The 15,925-nt window shown below is 49.6% G+C and overlaps 1 protein-coding gene across 3 annotated transcripts in view; it reads left to right on the top strand.

Moving 5' to 3' along the window:
- The window catches only part of LOC133469898 (receptor-type tyrosine-protein phosphatase mu-like), a 70,349-nt gene that overhangs the window by 49,408 nt on the left and 5,016 nt on the right, over positions 1-15,925 (top strand). The window contains exons 17-31 of one of the 3 annotated variants that reach the window (XM_061757488.1): positions 2,312-2,401; positions 3,701-3,833; positions 6,719-6,837; positions 6,911-6,976; positions 7,081-7,107; positions 10,056-10,243; positions 11,108-11,195; positions 11,782-11,858; positions 12,221-12,257; positions 12,345-12,442; positions 12,790-12,906; positions 12,978-13,132; positions 14,054-14,189; positions 14,255-14,404; positions 15,628-15,801. In XM_061757488.1, coding sequence (XP_061613472.1) covers positions 2,312-2,401; positions 3,701-3,833; positions 6,719-6,837; positions 6,911-6,976; positions 7,081-7,107; positions 10,056-10,243; positions 11,108-11,195; positions 11,782-11,858; positions 12,221-12,257; positions 12,345-12,442; positions 12,790-12,906; positions 12,978-13,132; positions 14,054-14,189; positions 14,255-14,404; positions 15,628-15,801 — 1,655 coding nt within the window. The remainder of the gene's footprint in view (positions 1-2,311; positions 2,402-3,700; positions 3,834-6,718; positions 6,838-6,910; positions 6,977-7,080; positions 7,108-10,055; positions 10,244-11,107; positions 11,196-11,781; positions 11,859-12,220; positions 12,258-12,344; positions 12,443-12,789; positions 12,907-12,977; positions 13,133-14,053; positions 14,190-14,254; positions 14,405-15,627; positions 15,802-15,925) is intronic. The other 2 variants (XM_061757489.1, XM_061757491.1) reach the window with 2 other exon arrangements.

Genomic DNA, 15,925 nt, shown 5'->3' with positions numbered 1-15,925 from the left:
AAACAAAATGAAGGTTTTGGAGTGGCCTAGTCAAAGTCCAGACTTGAATCCGATTGAAAGGCCTTCAAAAGGCCGTTCATGCTTGAAAAGCCTCCATTTTTGCTGAATTCAAACAATTCTGCAAGGAAAAGTGGGCCAAAACATCTCCACAGGGATGTGAAAGACTCATTGGCAGCTCTCGAAAACGCTCGATTTCAGTTGTTGCTGCTGAGGGTGGCCCAAGCAGTTCTTAAGTTTTGGGGGCCAGTACTTTTTCACGCAGGGCCAGGTCATTTTTCTTAATCCATAAAATCACCATTTTAAGTTCACTTGAGTTATATTTGTCTGATATTTACTTTTGCTTAATCTTCAACATTTAAGTGGGGAAACTATGCAAAAATAGAAGAATTGGAGAAGTGCCATGAAAAAGTCAACAATGATGGTTACGAGAAAGGAAAAATATCCCATAATGCATTGTGCTAATACAGAATATTGATTTTCCATGTATGCGATATTGTTTGATTATATAAAATGAGTTGATGAGTTGTAACACCAAATTATCATGAGCGTGAACAGAGCAACACATCGCAACATGGATGGACAGAAAGTGAAAGATTTGGATTCAATTCATAAATACATTTGTTGTGTATTGTTTAGGGAAGGTCCACATGCTGCTATGGATCCAGTACGTTGGAATTATGTGAAAGTAATGACATCATTCACAGCACCCAAGTACTGTTCCAAAACGAGTTTTCATTTCACTCCCGACATCCCTTCATAGTCCCCCCCCCCCCCCCCCCCCCCCCCAACCCTTGCTATTGGGGGCTTTTGGGACTGAACCCTGCCCCAAATAGTGAACATCCACAAATAATTGACGGCAAAAAAAAGGTTTACAATTGCCTATAGAGGCCACAAGATGGTGGCAAAGCACTATTTTTTTTCTGTATGGAATTCCTCAAGCCACTTCAACATAGTTCCTCGGCACCAAGATGGCACCAAGCTAATAGCTTTGAAATCCAACAAATGGGTGTTTTTGAGCAAATCATGGATAGAGCCCCCCCCCAAAATAAACATCTGCAAAGGGTGAACCGCAAATATTTGGGTGTTCACTGTTGAAAAATTCCCACAAAGTGATGAGGGAGCAGGGAATGAGTCAATGATTCCCAACACAGCCGAGTGGAAGACTTCTATGGTCGATGTCGCACGGGAGTCTGAGGTTTTCTGCATGTTTTAACGGTTTCTGCACCCTGTCTGCATGCTCCATCCCTCCCTCCCTCCCTCCGTCCTTCCTTCCTTCCTTCCTTCCTCCCTCCCACCCTCCCTCCTTCCTTCCTTCCTTCCTTCCTTCCTTCCTTCCTTCCTTCCTTCCTCCCTCCCTCCCTCCCTCCCTCCCTCCCTTCTTCCTTCCTTCCTTCCTTCTTTCCTTCCTCCCTCCCTCCCTCCCTCCTTCCTTCCTTCCTTCCTTCCTTCCTTCCTTCCTTCCTTCCTTCCTTCCTTCCTTCCTTCCTTCCTTCCTCCCTCCCTCCCTCCCTCCTTCCTTCCTTCCTTCCTCCCTCCCTCCCTCCCTCCCTCCCTCCCTCCCTCCCTCCCTCCCCTCCCTCCGTTCCTTCCTTCCTTCCTTCCTTCCTTCCTTCCTTCCTTCCTTCCTTCCTTCCTTCCTTCCTTCCTCCCTCCCTCCCTCCCTCCTTCCTTCCTTCCTTCCTTCCTCCCTCCCTCCCTCCCTCCCTCCCTCCCTCCCTCCCTCCCTCCCTCCCTCCCTCCCTCCCTCCCTCCCTCCCCTCCCTCCGTCCTTCCTTCCTTCCTTCCTTCCTTCCTTCCTCCCTCCCACCCTCCCTCCTTCCTTCCTTCCTTCCTTCCTTCCTTCCTTCCTTCCTTCCTTCCTTCCTTCCTTCCTTCCTTCCTCCCTCCCTCCCTCCCTCCCTCCCTTCTTCCTTCCTTCCTTCCTTCCTTCTTTCCTCCCTCCCTCCCTCCCTCCTTCCTTCCTTCCTTCCTTCCTCCCTCCCTCCCTCCCTCCCTCCTTCCTTCCTTCCTTCCTCCCTCCCTCCCTCCCTCCCTCCCTCCCTCCCTCCCTCCCTCCCTCCCCTCCCTCCGTTCCTTCCTTCCTTCCTCCCTTCCTTCCTTCCTTCCTTCCTTCCTTCCTTCCTTCCTTCCTTCCTTCCTTCCTCCCTCCCTCCCTCCCTCCCTCCCTTCTTCCTTCCTTCCTTCCTTCCTTCCTTCCTTCCTTCCTCCCTCCCTCCCTCCCTCCTTCCTTCCTCCCTCCCTCCCTCCCTCCCTCCCTCCCTCCCTCCCCTCCCTCCGTTCCTTCCTTCCTTCCTTCCTTCCTTCCTTCCAGCCGCTATCATCAGCACTCAGCTCAGCACCCCGCACGCCGCCCTCGGCTTCGGCCTCAGAGGCCCCGCCGCCGGCGACAAGCAGCTCGCAGGTCAGATGCCAATGACACACCCACAGAAAACACACACAGAGGAACACCCGTGGAAAAGACACAGAGAAACACGCTTGCGGAAAACAGACACTGAGAGACACCCGCGGAAAACGCACACAGAGAAACACATCTTTGGAACACGCACACAGAGAGACACTGGCGGAAAAGACCCCGCAGACCGCCGGCAAGGCACACACTTGCCCCTCTTGCCACGTCAAGCTGTTGGACAATTTACTCAACATCCGAGCACTTAGCTGAGTTGCCCATGTACGTGTCGTACACGCTGTCCTCACTACTAAGATCATTCAGCACTGTGGTCCAGTAGAACTACATGCTACTAGTGTGGTAAAACTGCACGAGTTGACAGCTGCGTGCTACTAGTACAGTACTACTAGTGACATCAAATGGAACTCGTTAATATTTAGTTTTGCCTCACTAGTAACATGTCGTTCTAATGCACTGAATTGTCTAACTAGAGTGGACAAAGAGTGTACTAGTATTCAACCCAAAAGTAGCACATGAAATAAATGCTCCAACGGCTTGCCTGCTTTCAAAGTTTCTTTTGAAAGGAACCATTTCTCAGCACTCAATCCCATCGTTGCAAATAGACACATTGCATTCATTGCGTGTGCGTGTGTTGCTTCCATTTACAACATACACAGACACGCGCACCTCCTACTCAGTGTGACCGGCTCGAGCACGAAGCAAACAAAACGGCCTTTATATACAAACGTATTTTTTATGGTGTGTATGTGTGCGCGCGCGTGTGTGTGTGAGAGAGAGAGAGAGGTAGGGAGAGGGGGAGAGAGAGAGCTGATAAAGTCGATATTCATGCTAACCTTGAAGAGACTAACAGGAAGTCAAAATGATATTTCTGTCCAGTCTGCGTGTTGAATCGGACAGAACCGGTTTGAACCAGTGCTGAACCAGAAGGAACCCGTTGGAATCAGTCTGAACCACTATGAACCGGTTTTGGAAGATTGAACCAGACACAACCAGTTTGAACCAATCTGGAGCAACCAGTCTTGACTAGTTTGGGGGCCGCTGGTCCAATCAGTCCATTTGCGCCCACTTCCAGACTCCGCCTCCATCCTTCTCCCTTTGCCACCCTTTGCCTTCTCAGTCATGTTGCGAGTGGTCGGACGAGTGAATGAATGAATGCGCGAGTGAGCGAGTGAGTGAGCGAGCGAGCCAGAAAGCAATTGAGTGAGTGTCTCGATTTTTGTGGACAAGCCAAAACGTGGTGCTAAAACGCAGCGTTAGCTTAACGCTGACGGGCGCGCGTGCGTCTCGTTTCAGGCGCGGTCACCAGGAAACCGGAACCGGATCAGGAGAAACAATCGGACCACACGGTGAAGATCGCCGGCGCCATGGCCGGCGTCTTGCTCTTCGTCATCATCTTCCTCGGGCTCGTCCTCCTCATGAAAAAACGGTAAATGTGGGGGCGAGGCTAAAGACGTGGAGCGCGAGCTGTCAATCATCGTCAACGCGAGGGGACCTGTGTGTGCGCGCGCGAGTGTGTGTGTGAGGAAGTTGAAGATGAGTAATGGAATGGAATGGTCGCCATTCAACTCTATACAGTACTCTACGTATGTGTACGTGTGCGTGCGCGTGCGCGTGTGTGTTTGTAGATGTTGAAGATGAGACCGAAATTTAGATGAAAGACTATTGGACTCTTTTTGTTTTTTTTGTTGTTGTTTTTTTCTGCCGCCTAAAGCTGAATCGCTGCAGGCTACTCTGTATTTGTGTGCGCATGTGCGTGCGAGTTTGTGTTGGCATGTGTGCGGTGTTAGCAATGAGTGGGCTCTAATGAGAGTTCAATGTTTCCGGGGTGTGTTTGACTCCGCAGACGTGCACATCAGTCACAAAGGCAAAAACAACGCCACACGTTTTTTTATGTTTATCTTCGTTTGATCTTCACACCTTTGTTATCATGTAGTCTCCAATCAAACAAATATTTCTATTTTATTTGAAGAAAATGCCTTTCAAATTTCAGATTTGAGAGTGTATTTTGATATTTCTTATAAAAAAGAAGTCAACTATGTTTTCTTGATATTTGTTGGGGAAAAAAATCCTGATTCAAAGCACACGAGAAGAAGACACGAGGGGGCGGGGTCGGCCGCTCGCCTCAGGGAGTGCGCACACGCACACGCGCACACAGGTCTTTTCATTTTAAAAGCCGCTTTTTATACTTATTTATATATATGAATGCTACCTTTTCCATTTTCAGGTCAGAGTCGAACTGTGTGCGCATGTGTGTGTGTGTGTGTGTGTGTGTCTCAAAGCGAATCAGACAAATGGATGTTTTTATTTGCCCACTCGGAATAGAAAGAGAAAAATACATAAAGCTTTTAAAGTCAACTTGAAGGAAATGTACACACGCACACACACAAATATAGATGAATAGATGTGGACGTGGATATATTGTCATTTTCATTTTTTCTACGCTGCCTTGCTTTTCTATGGGTAAATGTCTCCCAAGCTGCATTTTCAAAAGTTATTGATGATTGTCCTCCTGTCGCAGCTCCGTGAGCCTCGAAAGGGATAAGCACTGTAGAGAACGGACGGACGGATACTAGTTCCACTATTTGTGGTGTCGTAGGCAAAGAATTTGGGTCAAAAGATCCCGAACCGTTGCAAGCCAATGCGGCCGACGAGCCGCGCTCCCGTGTCGGCTGGCGCTGCTCAGCGAGTCCGCGACTTCGTAGGCCTCGCCGGTTCTCAGCAGCTAAGCTCATCAACCGTGCCGATTAACCCTAGCTACAAAGCCAAAGTCACCGGATGCTCCTATAGGCCATTCGATCAAGTGCTGGCACGCATATGCGGATTTGCCGCGGACATCGGTTTTTGTTGAATTTCCGTTAAACTACGCCTAACGCTGATTTCGTGGCAGTTCATGAATACAAATGGAATCCAAACAAGAGGATTTCTTAAACCTGTTTGGGAAAAATCATCATCAATGATGACTTTCATTTGTGAAGAACACCTTTATTCAATAATATAACAAAACTATCATTCAATTTACAGGCTAAACTTTTCCGATTTAAACTTTATAGCGTTATACTTGAGCTGAAAGTACTAATTGTGTCACTTAGCTCCGCAAAGTAGTGATGCATAGAAAAAGAACACCCGACCTTGAGACGCGTGCATCTGTCCTTTGCCGACTTAAATTCTTCCGCAGCTTTGCGGATCGGACCCAATGGCGGAGCGAAGGGTGGGGCTCCGTTGAAATAAAAGTGCATCATGGTAAAAACATAACCCAGCTTCCATACGTTGCCCTTCAAACTCTGCAGATACAAGTGCGGAAGTGAGCCCAACTACTCATTAAAGCAATTACACTTGTAATAACGGTAAAGACGTGCAATAGTTCCGACACGTTCGCAAATTCATAGATATTCATTTATATCTCAGAAAGGACAGCTTATTTTGCTGTCTGCTATTGTGTGCATCCAAAATGGCTCCCTCATCCTGGCACTTCAGCTCATAGGTCCCTCTGGTGCATTGCAGCAACTCTTACAGCCTGAGGGATTTGGAAGAAGAAGCAAAACGGACGCTAGCGTGCGTTTGGGTTAGCTTTCATGTCAAGGAGGAGACAAATCCAAAATGTTATTATCCATCCGTCCATTCTCCTCAGGCGGGTGGCGGGCGTGCCCGAGCCTATCCCGGCTGTCATCGGGCAGGAGGCGGGGTCCGCCCTGAACCGGTCGCCAGCCGATCGCAGGGCACATACGAACAAACAAGCATTCGCACTCACGGGCAATTGAGAGTCTCCAATGAACCTAGCACGCATGTTTTTGGGATGCGGGAGGAAAGCGGAGTGCCCGGAGGAAAGCCACGCAGGCGCGGGGAGAACGTGCAAACTCCGCACAGGCGGGGCCGGGGATCGAACCCGGGTCCTCACAACTGTGAGGCTGACGCTCTAACCAGTCGCCATCTCAACATCTAGAAGGAGAAAATACTAAAAGCAACAGTTATTTCTTGAAACTTTTCTTTGTTTTTTAAGAAAATGTTTAAAACTCAAGAAAAACTCCTCAGAAGTGTGAGGCTGACGCTCCAACCAGTCGGCCACCGTGCCGCCAAAATGTTATTAGCGTCTGCAAAAAAAATCATGAGACTTCATTTCGGACGCCTAACGATAAAGACATTTTGGCAAAAAAAGTTAGAAACAGTTATGAGCTTTTGATGCACAACAACTGCCAATAATTCAGATCCCCGTATCAGTCAAATGATTGATTGTCAAAAGGAAATCAAATGATCCAATCAGATCCAATTGTATGAAAATGAATGAGGCCTGTGTGGCGTTTTCTGCGTGAACAGGAAGTTGGCGAAGAAGCGGAAGGAAACGCTCAACTCCAGACAGGAAATGACTCTCATGGTCAACAATTCACAGCACACAACGATGGTGGACACACACGCGCACTCTCTCAACGGACACAGTGAGTGTTGCACACGCCCGCACGCACAAATACACAATTTGCTTGATGGAGGTGTGTGCGCGTGCGTGCACAGCGTCTTCCGCGTCGTCCTTCACCTTGAAGACGAACTGCAGCACGATTCCCAAGTCGTACTTTACAGGTAACCGTTTGTATTCTTTCTCTCATTCATGAAACAAATTAAGTAGATTTCCATTATGACTATAATTAACCAATACCTTCGACTTTTGCGTGTGCTTCCGACAGAAGCGTCGGTGCCGACCGCCATTTTGGGTGAGCCGTGTTTTCTTGTCTTTCCTGTAGGACAGGAAGCAAACGCACTTGAACTCCCAGACAGGAAGCGGGCGGGTGAGGCAGGAAGCGGGCGGGCGGGTGAGGCAGGAAGCGGGCGGGTGAGACAGACAGCCAGACAGACAGGACGTAGCGACCTTGTGCCTTGCCTCATCCCTGCTTCCTTTTCTTTGCTTCTTCATGGAAAACGACCAAATATTATTTCTTTTTTCATCTCGATTTGATTTCAAGTACATTTTTGCTTCTTGACTGGAAAACGCCCAGCGTCCGTTCGTCCGTCCGCCAGCTTCCGTCCGTCACTCCATCCCGCATCCGCTACGTATCTGTGACCTCTGACCTGTGCATGGACACGTGCTCACGTGTCAGAGTTCTTTGACTTTCACGCGGAGAGAAAGAGCATGCAGGAAGGTAACCCTTGCTAAACGTTAGCTGCGATGCTAACCTCAGAGGCTAATGGTGCTTCGGGCTTCACAGGCTAAAGTCGACTGTATCAAAATGTTGAGTTGGCGATTCGGGAGTCGGGAACGATGAACAATCGATTGCAAATCAAATCATCATCTTTACAAAGGGATTTTCAGTGGATGTTTTTGGAACAAACTACGCCCGCTATATACAAATCCCACTCCCGAAGCACTCCAAAGGGATTTTCAGTGGACTTTCTAGCTCCACGCCATAAAATCCTGATCTATAAGTGCATTGCGTTCCAGGGCAAAAAATGAGTGAATGATTCCCAACACAGCCAGAGTCTTTCGCAATATGTGTATGTCTGTCCTCACTCGCCGAGTCGAAAACGGCTGATAGGAAAGTAGTCATTCCTCTTTTTACGGGTTGTAAAGCGGCGACATACATGCCAGCGACCGCTCACATTAGTTTGATGAGATTCAATTTGAAGAGCTAGGCTAGGTTCGACGGCCTTGCCTGCCGCTAACTCAGCTAGCAAGCGGGCTAAGGGCCAGAAGCCGTCGTATTTATGCTAGCTTTGTGTTCGCACTAGCTTAGCTTTCTTGCAGCTGTAGGCTAAAGCTCCAGTTGTTGCTTAAACCTGTCTCCTCTCCTCTCTTCTTCTTGTCGTCTGTGATGTATGAAAGTTCCCATTCATGGTAAGTTGACGCATCCGGGGGGGGGGGGGGGGGGGGGGCATCGCCTCACTGCATGGAGCCACGCCCACCACCCTCTGTGACGTCATCTTGAGTGAAAGTGCCAAATCACAAGCCCGTTTCCTCCACTTACTTCCAATTAGTCGCCATTTGTTGTCATGTCACGCATGGCAAGCTGCCGCCTTCATCTCATCGCCTTTCCCCGCCCCTTTGCCGTGATTGGTTGGTTTGTGTTGGCCTTTGGAAGCAGTGCAGCCAATGAGAGCAGAGAGTTTAGTGACTCACGCGTCGTCTGACGTTTGTCTGCGGAAAGCAACGCAACGGAACTCTTTTCACCTGCAACCGGAACCGGCCATCTGGGCCAATACTCGCTCTCGTTCGGGTCTGCGTCTAGACCGTTACTTGATCTGATTCGGGAGAGTACCTGGAACAGTACTGGATCCAAACTATGACTGGATCTGGGACAAAAGAGTATCTGGACCAGCAGTCGTTCTGGTTCAGTTCTGGATCTGGTCTTGTACAGTAAATACATATTTTTAAAAAGATGAGAGACGATAGACTATTTTTTATTGATTATTGCAGTGTGAAAATAGTTCATGGCAATAATGGGCTCTGCAGTCATGTGACCTCAAGGGGGCATTTGCAGTTTTTAGCCTCCCGTCACTAAACACCCCACGCAGCCCCAAAAGTCCGTCACCGCGTGACGCTCAAACACGACCCTTCATCGCGGCGTGCAATGGTGAAAGTGTGCCGTCGTGATAACGCCGTCCAGCTTCAACAAAATAGCCGCGCTGGCAAAGTTAAGCTAGCGTTTGCACAGCCGCTTCGTTGCTAACTTCTGCTTCTACGTCATCGAGAGTGTGAAGGCTTCTCGTTGCGCTGACGTCACTGCGGCTATCCCGCTCGCAGTTTGCCTTTACACTCGAGCGCAACCCACGCGCTCTGTTTTGAAAGTGCGCTGCAGTTCTCCTCCAAGTCGCTACAGCCGGTATTGGCTAGGACGCCACAGGGTGGAGTTTCCTCTGCGTTTTGTGGCCGTTTTTCCTTTCCTTTCCGTGACAAGGAACAAAGCAACAACAATGGCGACCGTGGAACAAACGGACCGAGATGACCTGACGATACGTTGAATTACGCTGCAAAATCGATCGAGAAGGCGGCGGCGCAGGTGCTACGCGGAACCGGGAGGAACGCTGATGACATCATCACAGCATGTGACTAAAACCGACCGATCGCGAGAGATGATCTCCGCGGCGTTCAATTTTTGCCATGCGCGCGTCAAGCTACGTCGGTCACGTGATGCTGCGCGACCGCCGGAGTATAAGGGGGCCTTTAGCGTAAGTAAGCCGAAATGGATGGGTTTCACGTTTGATCTTTTGGAACACACATTCCATGAAACATCCAAAAGAGGTGCTAAAGCTCATGTCGCTATTTCCGCATGGCTTCGGGATCCTCCCGGCTGCCGGATATCCCCTAATTCGCTCGGCTTCTGTTTGCCCAATTGTTAGCAAACGAGGGATGGGCCCTTTTTTCGAGTTTCCAGGGCTGGATATTCCAACATAGTTTCGGCAAAGCTCCTGAAGCCCAAGGAAACAGGCCAGCGCGTGTGTGCGGGTTGACACCTCATCATCCGTGCCTCTGTCTCTGAGGGGTTAATCAGACTTGGGTGCGGTGGGTTCTAAAAATCCCCCAAATCTGCAAAGCACCCCTTGAATGTGATGTGCGTGTGTTGTGGTGTGGTGACCGGGGAAGGCATTTTGCACCGCGCGGTCCCGGTCCCACGGTGTTGTTCACCGGTCGACGACTGTCCCCCCGTCGTGTGTTTTTGCATCGCAGACGAGCTGAGCAGCGAGACCAGCAGCCTGGTCCAGAACCACGCGAAGCAGCGCGAGGCAGACCGCGAGCCGCCCCCCTACCACCCGGACCCGGCCCGGCTGCATCCCGCCGTCCGCGTGGCCGACCTGCTGCAGCACATCACGCAGATGAAGTGCGCCGAAGGATACGGCTTCAAGGAGGAGTATGAGGTGTGTGCGGCGTCTGCGGGCGGGCGGGCGCGCGTGTGTGAGTGTGTACTTGCCTCGCCTACCAGCAGCCTGCGCCCCCCGAGGGCTCATCCATTACACGCACACACTTTGTGCAGAGTTGTGTGTACATTGAGTCCAGTATGTGTGTGCGTGTCATGATAACGACAACGATAATGATGATTATTTTTATTACGATGGATCTAACAGCACTCTCATTATGAACATATGATATTTACAATATTTATCATATTTGCAAATATTAATGTGGACAATAATAATGGTCATGCTAATTAACCTCCTTGCTTCTTCTTTGTTAATTCATCCGATTGGACAGCTTAACGAGGTAAGAAAGTTAACGAGCTGCCTTGTCAACGACACGTTCATTGTTTCATTTCTTCAGTCGTTCATTCATCCGTTCACACGTCGCAAATTGTTTCTCCTTCGAGAACAAGACTTTCTTTGGCGCATTCATGCGTTTACTGTCGAATAGATGTTGGACGGTATTATGTCTTCACACTTAGTAACAGGTCTTCAAGTCAGTGTAATAGCGCCCCCTGCAGTTTTATCAATGAATAGATGACAGGAAAGGTCACGTCAGGATAAAAGACACGTAGCACTAGCATGTTACACGCACACACGCAGCTGCAAATGAGTGGCAGGAAATGAGGAACAAAGGAAGGAAAAAGCAAAGAATTGGAGGAAGGCAAAGTCATTTTCATGATTTCAGCAGCTTTCTCTCGCAAACAGCACACACACACACACACACACACACGTGCAGACGTTTTCTCGCGCATACAGTCGATGCCCTCTCCAGAAAAGAGGAGTTTCGATTTGCTCGGAATGTTTTTGTGTTTGTGTGCGCAGAGTTTCTTCGAGGGTCAGTCGGCACCTTGGGACTCCGCCAAAAAGGACGAGAACCGAATGAAAAATCGCTACGGAAACATCATCGCCTGTACGTACGCAAACGGCCCCGACGCGTCGTCTCACTTAGAGAGAGAATACGTTATTCGTCCTGTGAGGGAAAGGAGATTACTACCCCAACAAAAAGTAGGAGCAACCGACAAAGTAAAAGGAGGGGGAAAAAACCAAATCCTAAAGCAGCCTTTGAGGGGCGTCCGATGAAAATCAACAGCTCATCTAAGGAAGGGAGACTGACATCTGAATCTGTTGAATCAACTGCAGTCGACCACTTTCATTTGGTCCGCGACCACGTTTGTCGCTCAAAACACTCGTATCACAGATCATCCTTTGAATGGTGCAAATGATGAAAATAGCAGTCTGGAATATTGTACTTTCAAAGGACATATAGTCGTACAATTTAAAAGATTCGGAGCATTTTTGCAGGAGGATTTAATGCTTCAATTCAATGAATTGTGCTGGTCCTGGTGTGCCTGCCTTGGTCACCGGGGCAGGAGAATACACTCGTATGAACGGATGTCAAAAGACCCCAAAAATGGGCCGAACCACGGCTTGTATCTTGAAAAACTCAGAAGTTGGGTCACGCTTATAACACACGTGTGTGCGTGTGCGTGTTGTAGACGACCATTCTCGTGTGCGTCTGCAGCCTCAAGACGGAGAGAAGGGATCTGACTACATCAATGCAAACTATGTTGACGTGAGTAACACACACACACATTCAATGCTTGTGTGTGCTTGAAAGCGCAACTTTCCAAATCACCGGGTTGCATTTCATCATCAACTCCGAAGCAGCCTGCAAACACACACACAATAAATAGTCGGTTGCCTTTAAAGGTCAATGCAAAAGATGGGGGCCCTCGGTTTCCGTGGCAACAGCGGTCATCCTGGATGCATGTAGTGTTGACTGAGTAAACAAACACAAAAGTCAGCGTGTGCGTGCCTACATGCGCGTGCGTGTGCGTCCGTTTCTTTTTGCCACAATGAAATCCAAATGACTCCGGGAGCTCTCAATCGAGCGGAAAAGTTGATTGGTTCTTCCTTCTGCTGTGCGGTTTGCAGGGTTACCGCCGGCCGAACAACTACATCGCCACGCAAGGTCAACAACTGCACTCGCAACATCGTCACGTGCCGATACGCCACGCCGTTACATCTGCGCGCGCGTCTGTGTGCGTGTTCACTACAGGTCCCATGCAGGAGACCATGTACGACTTCTGGCGAATGGTGTGGCAGGAGAACACGGCTGCCATCGTCATGGTAACCAACCTGGTGGAGGTGGGGCGGGTGAGTCAATACACACACGCGCCCGCACACCGCACAGACAGCATGTGTGTGTGTGTGTGTCATTGTGTTCCTGTGCGGGACTGCATTTCCCAGAGTGCATCTGTCCAGACATATCTGTGCCAACAGCGCCCCCTGTTGTCAAAGCAGCACAAAATAATGTGCTAAATTCCTAAATTCACAAGTTTGCCTCTTCAAAGTGACACACGCCGCATTTGCTTGCCATGAACATGAGAGTGATTAGCTTGAATACGTCTGCTGCTTGCGTACATGTGATTTGTTGTTGTTGTTTTTTTGGGGGGGTTGATTGTGCCTTCGCGTGACGTGTTTCCATGCGTTCCCGCGTTCAGGTGAAGTGTTGCAAGTACTGGCCCGACGACAGCGACATCTTCGGCGACGTTTCCGTGACGCTGATGGAAACGCAGCTGCTGTCCGAATACGTCATCCGAACCTTCGCCGTGGAGAAGGTCGGCGACATCGCGGCTCGTCCTTCGAGAGGGGTGCGGCCCCGACGGCTAATCGCTCACGTGTGTTCCAGAGGGGCGTGGCCGAGATCCGGGAGATCCGGCAGTTCCACTTCACGGGCTGGCCCGACCACGGCGTCCCGCTTCACGCCACCGGACTGCTCGGCTTCATACGCCGCGTCAAGGCCAAAACGCCGCCCGCCGCCGGCCCCACCGTGGTGCACTGCAGGTCAGGCGGGGGGGGGGGGGGGATCGTGATCGCGAAGCATCGTGTTTGCATCCTTGTTTTCCCAAGACGAAACACTTGTTTTCATATTTTCCGTAAAGAAAGAAAGAAAAAGGGCAGTAAACGTGGGAAATAGATAGAGAAATAAATATGTCCCCCTGAAAAACAAAATTGCCTTTAGGTGTCACAAGATGGTGGCAAATCATGACTTTTTTTCAAATGAAACTCCTCGACATAGTTCCTTGGTACCACATGGTGCCAAAGTAATCCTTGCAAATATGGGACTATATCAGCAAATAAGAAGGAGAAGCTCCAAAGGGAAACAAATGAATTGGCAAATGTCCAGCTGCGAATACGTGAGGCTTCACTAGATTATTTCGAAAAACAAAAATCTTTAGCGGGCGATTCAAGATTCAAGCAAAACCAAAGCAAAAGAGCGAAACGTCTTTTGAATCATTCATTGTCATTTGCCTCGTTGAGCAAAGGGAAACTATTGTTCAAACTCGTAAATTAGATTTGTGTTGTTGTTGGATTAGATTTGATCATCATCATTTCAGGGTTCCTACACAAGGGTGGAAATAAAAAACGATGGAATGATTGCAAGGACAAATATTCATGTTTCCAAGACGAAAACCCCAAATCTACACACGGATCTGTGTAGATTGGTGCGTGGCAGCACACGGTATCGCACCGCGGCCTCCGTGAAAATTCCATGGCTGACAATGCGAAGGCATGGAATCGTTCCGTTCGATAGCTGTTCGATTATACGAGCAAACGCGGCAAGCTGACACACTCGGGTTTCCTGAGAGGTCATTGCCAACGGGCCAATCGAGTCACGTCATGCTTGGAATGATTCCGCAGCCTCGTGTAACTTGTTGTTGTGTGACGTGATGCAACCTGAACAATTGTGTGTGCGCGTGCTAGCGCGGGAGCGGGTCGCACGGGCTGCTTCATGGTCATCGACATCATGCTGGACATGGCGGAGCGCGAGGGCGTGGTCGACATCTACAACTGCGTCCGAGAGCTGCGAGCGCGACGGGTCAACATGGTCCAGACCGAGGTACGCGCGCCCGACCGAGCGCGATGTCATCGAGAGGTGACGCCACCATTTGCGTGCGCCGCCAGGAGCAGTACGTCTTCATCCACGACGCCATCTTGGAGGCGTGTCTTTGCGGCGACACGTCCGTCCCGGCCGGCCAGCTTCGTTCCATCTACTACGACGTGAACCGACTGGACCCTCAGACCAACTCCAGTCCCATCAAGGAGGAGTTTCGGGTACGCGCTTTTGCAGCGCAGTCTAACTTATCATCACAAAATAATCCTTGAAACCGGAGCACCACCTCCCAAAAGAATACTTGGCTCTCTCTCCAGGTACCGACATTAAAAACAGTAACGTAGTCTTCGTCAAAAACAAGGCAAAGTATATTGAATATTATCGTAAACCTCTGTACTATTTGGCCTCGTTTGAAAATGAACACTGGGCTTGAATATAGGCAAGAAATGACACCTAAATAATGATTCCATTCAAATGCGTTGGAGAAGTTAAATACAACTAAACTGCACTCAACAAATGTACTGGATTGGATTGGATTGGGAAAAAAAAGTTGAGTTCAGTGATTGTTTTACGTACCACTAGAGGGAGGCAGTGGACTACACTGGTTTACCCCGGTGATATGATTGAAAAAACCCGTTACCATTTCAAACTCCTCTTACAACTTTACCCTACAAAATAAATAGCTTACGGCTAAGCACGTATCAAACTGTAGAGTCTAACAAGGATAAGAGTTCACATTTTGAAGTAAGAATACAAAAAAGTACCTCTTATACATACAGTACATGGACTGTATACGAGGAGAACTGTACTGTAGATGTTTGCTTCTACTGTTCCTCCTTTGAGCGTTCCCAGGAGATGTATGTTCTCCTGGCGCTCGGAAGCCTCGCCACCGGCGGGGCGCCCCGTCGTCCGAGCCATTTGCCGCCTTTTGCAATCGGTAGTTTTAGTCGGGTTCCACAGAAAACCAATGGCGATGCACCAATGGTCAAGGGCTGACTATATTTCCTCCCAAAACGATATTTCTTCTTCTTCTTCTTCTTTTCCTTCGGGCTTGTCGGCACAGCGCGTCATCCTTTCCCACGTAAGCCTGTAAATCTCCGGCATCCTCCTCTCCGACACCGACCGCCCTCATGTCTTCCCTCACGACGTCCATCGACCTTCTCTTTGGTCTTCCTCTCGCTCTCTTGCCTGGCGGCTCCATCCTCATCGTCCCCAAAAAGATATTTTCCCAAAAAAGTGATGTCATATTTCCTGAAATATAAAAATCCTCTATCGGATTTGCAAAAACACCAAAAACAAATTGTATATTTATGAAAAAAGTTGCACAGGTGCCAATCGTTGCATTTTTCAGCCATTAGTTTTGTGGTGGACAGAAACTTTTGCCAGTTGGTGAGCTGGCCAATGGCGAGGACTGACTACGTGTGTCTGCGCGTGTGCGTTTCAGACGTTGAACATGGTGACGCCGACGTTGCGCGTGGAGGACTGCAGCATCGCGCTGCTGCCGCGCAACCATGACAAGAACCGCTGCATGGACGTCCTCCCGCCGGACCGCTGCCTGCCCTTCCTCATCACCATGGACGGGGAGAGCTCCAACTACATCAACGCCGCCCTCATGGACGTACGTCGCGCCGCGCCGCGCCTCGCCTCGCCTCGCCTCACCTCACCTCACACTCTGTCACGCGATGTGTCATGTGGGGGACTCGGGTCACGTGACTCGACTCCGGTTGGACCGAAGTCGCCAG

Source organism: Phyllopteryx taeniolatus, chromosome 20, assembly GCF_024500385.1.
Source record: "Phyllopteryx taeniolatus isolate TA_2022b chromosome 20, UOR_Ptae_1.2, whole genome shotgun sequence".
Lineage (NCBI taxonomy): Eukaryota > Metazoa > Chordata > Actinopteri > Syngnathiformes > Syngnathidae > Phyllopteryx > Phyllopteryx taeniolatus.
This window is presented reverse-complemented; position numbering and strand designations above follow the sequence as displayed.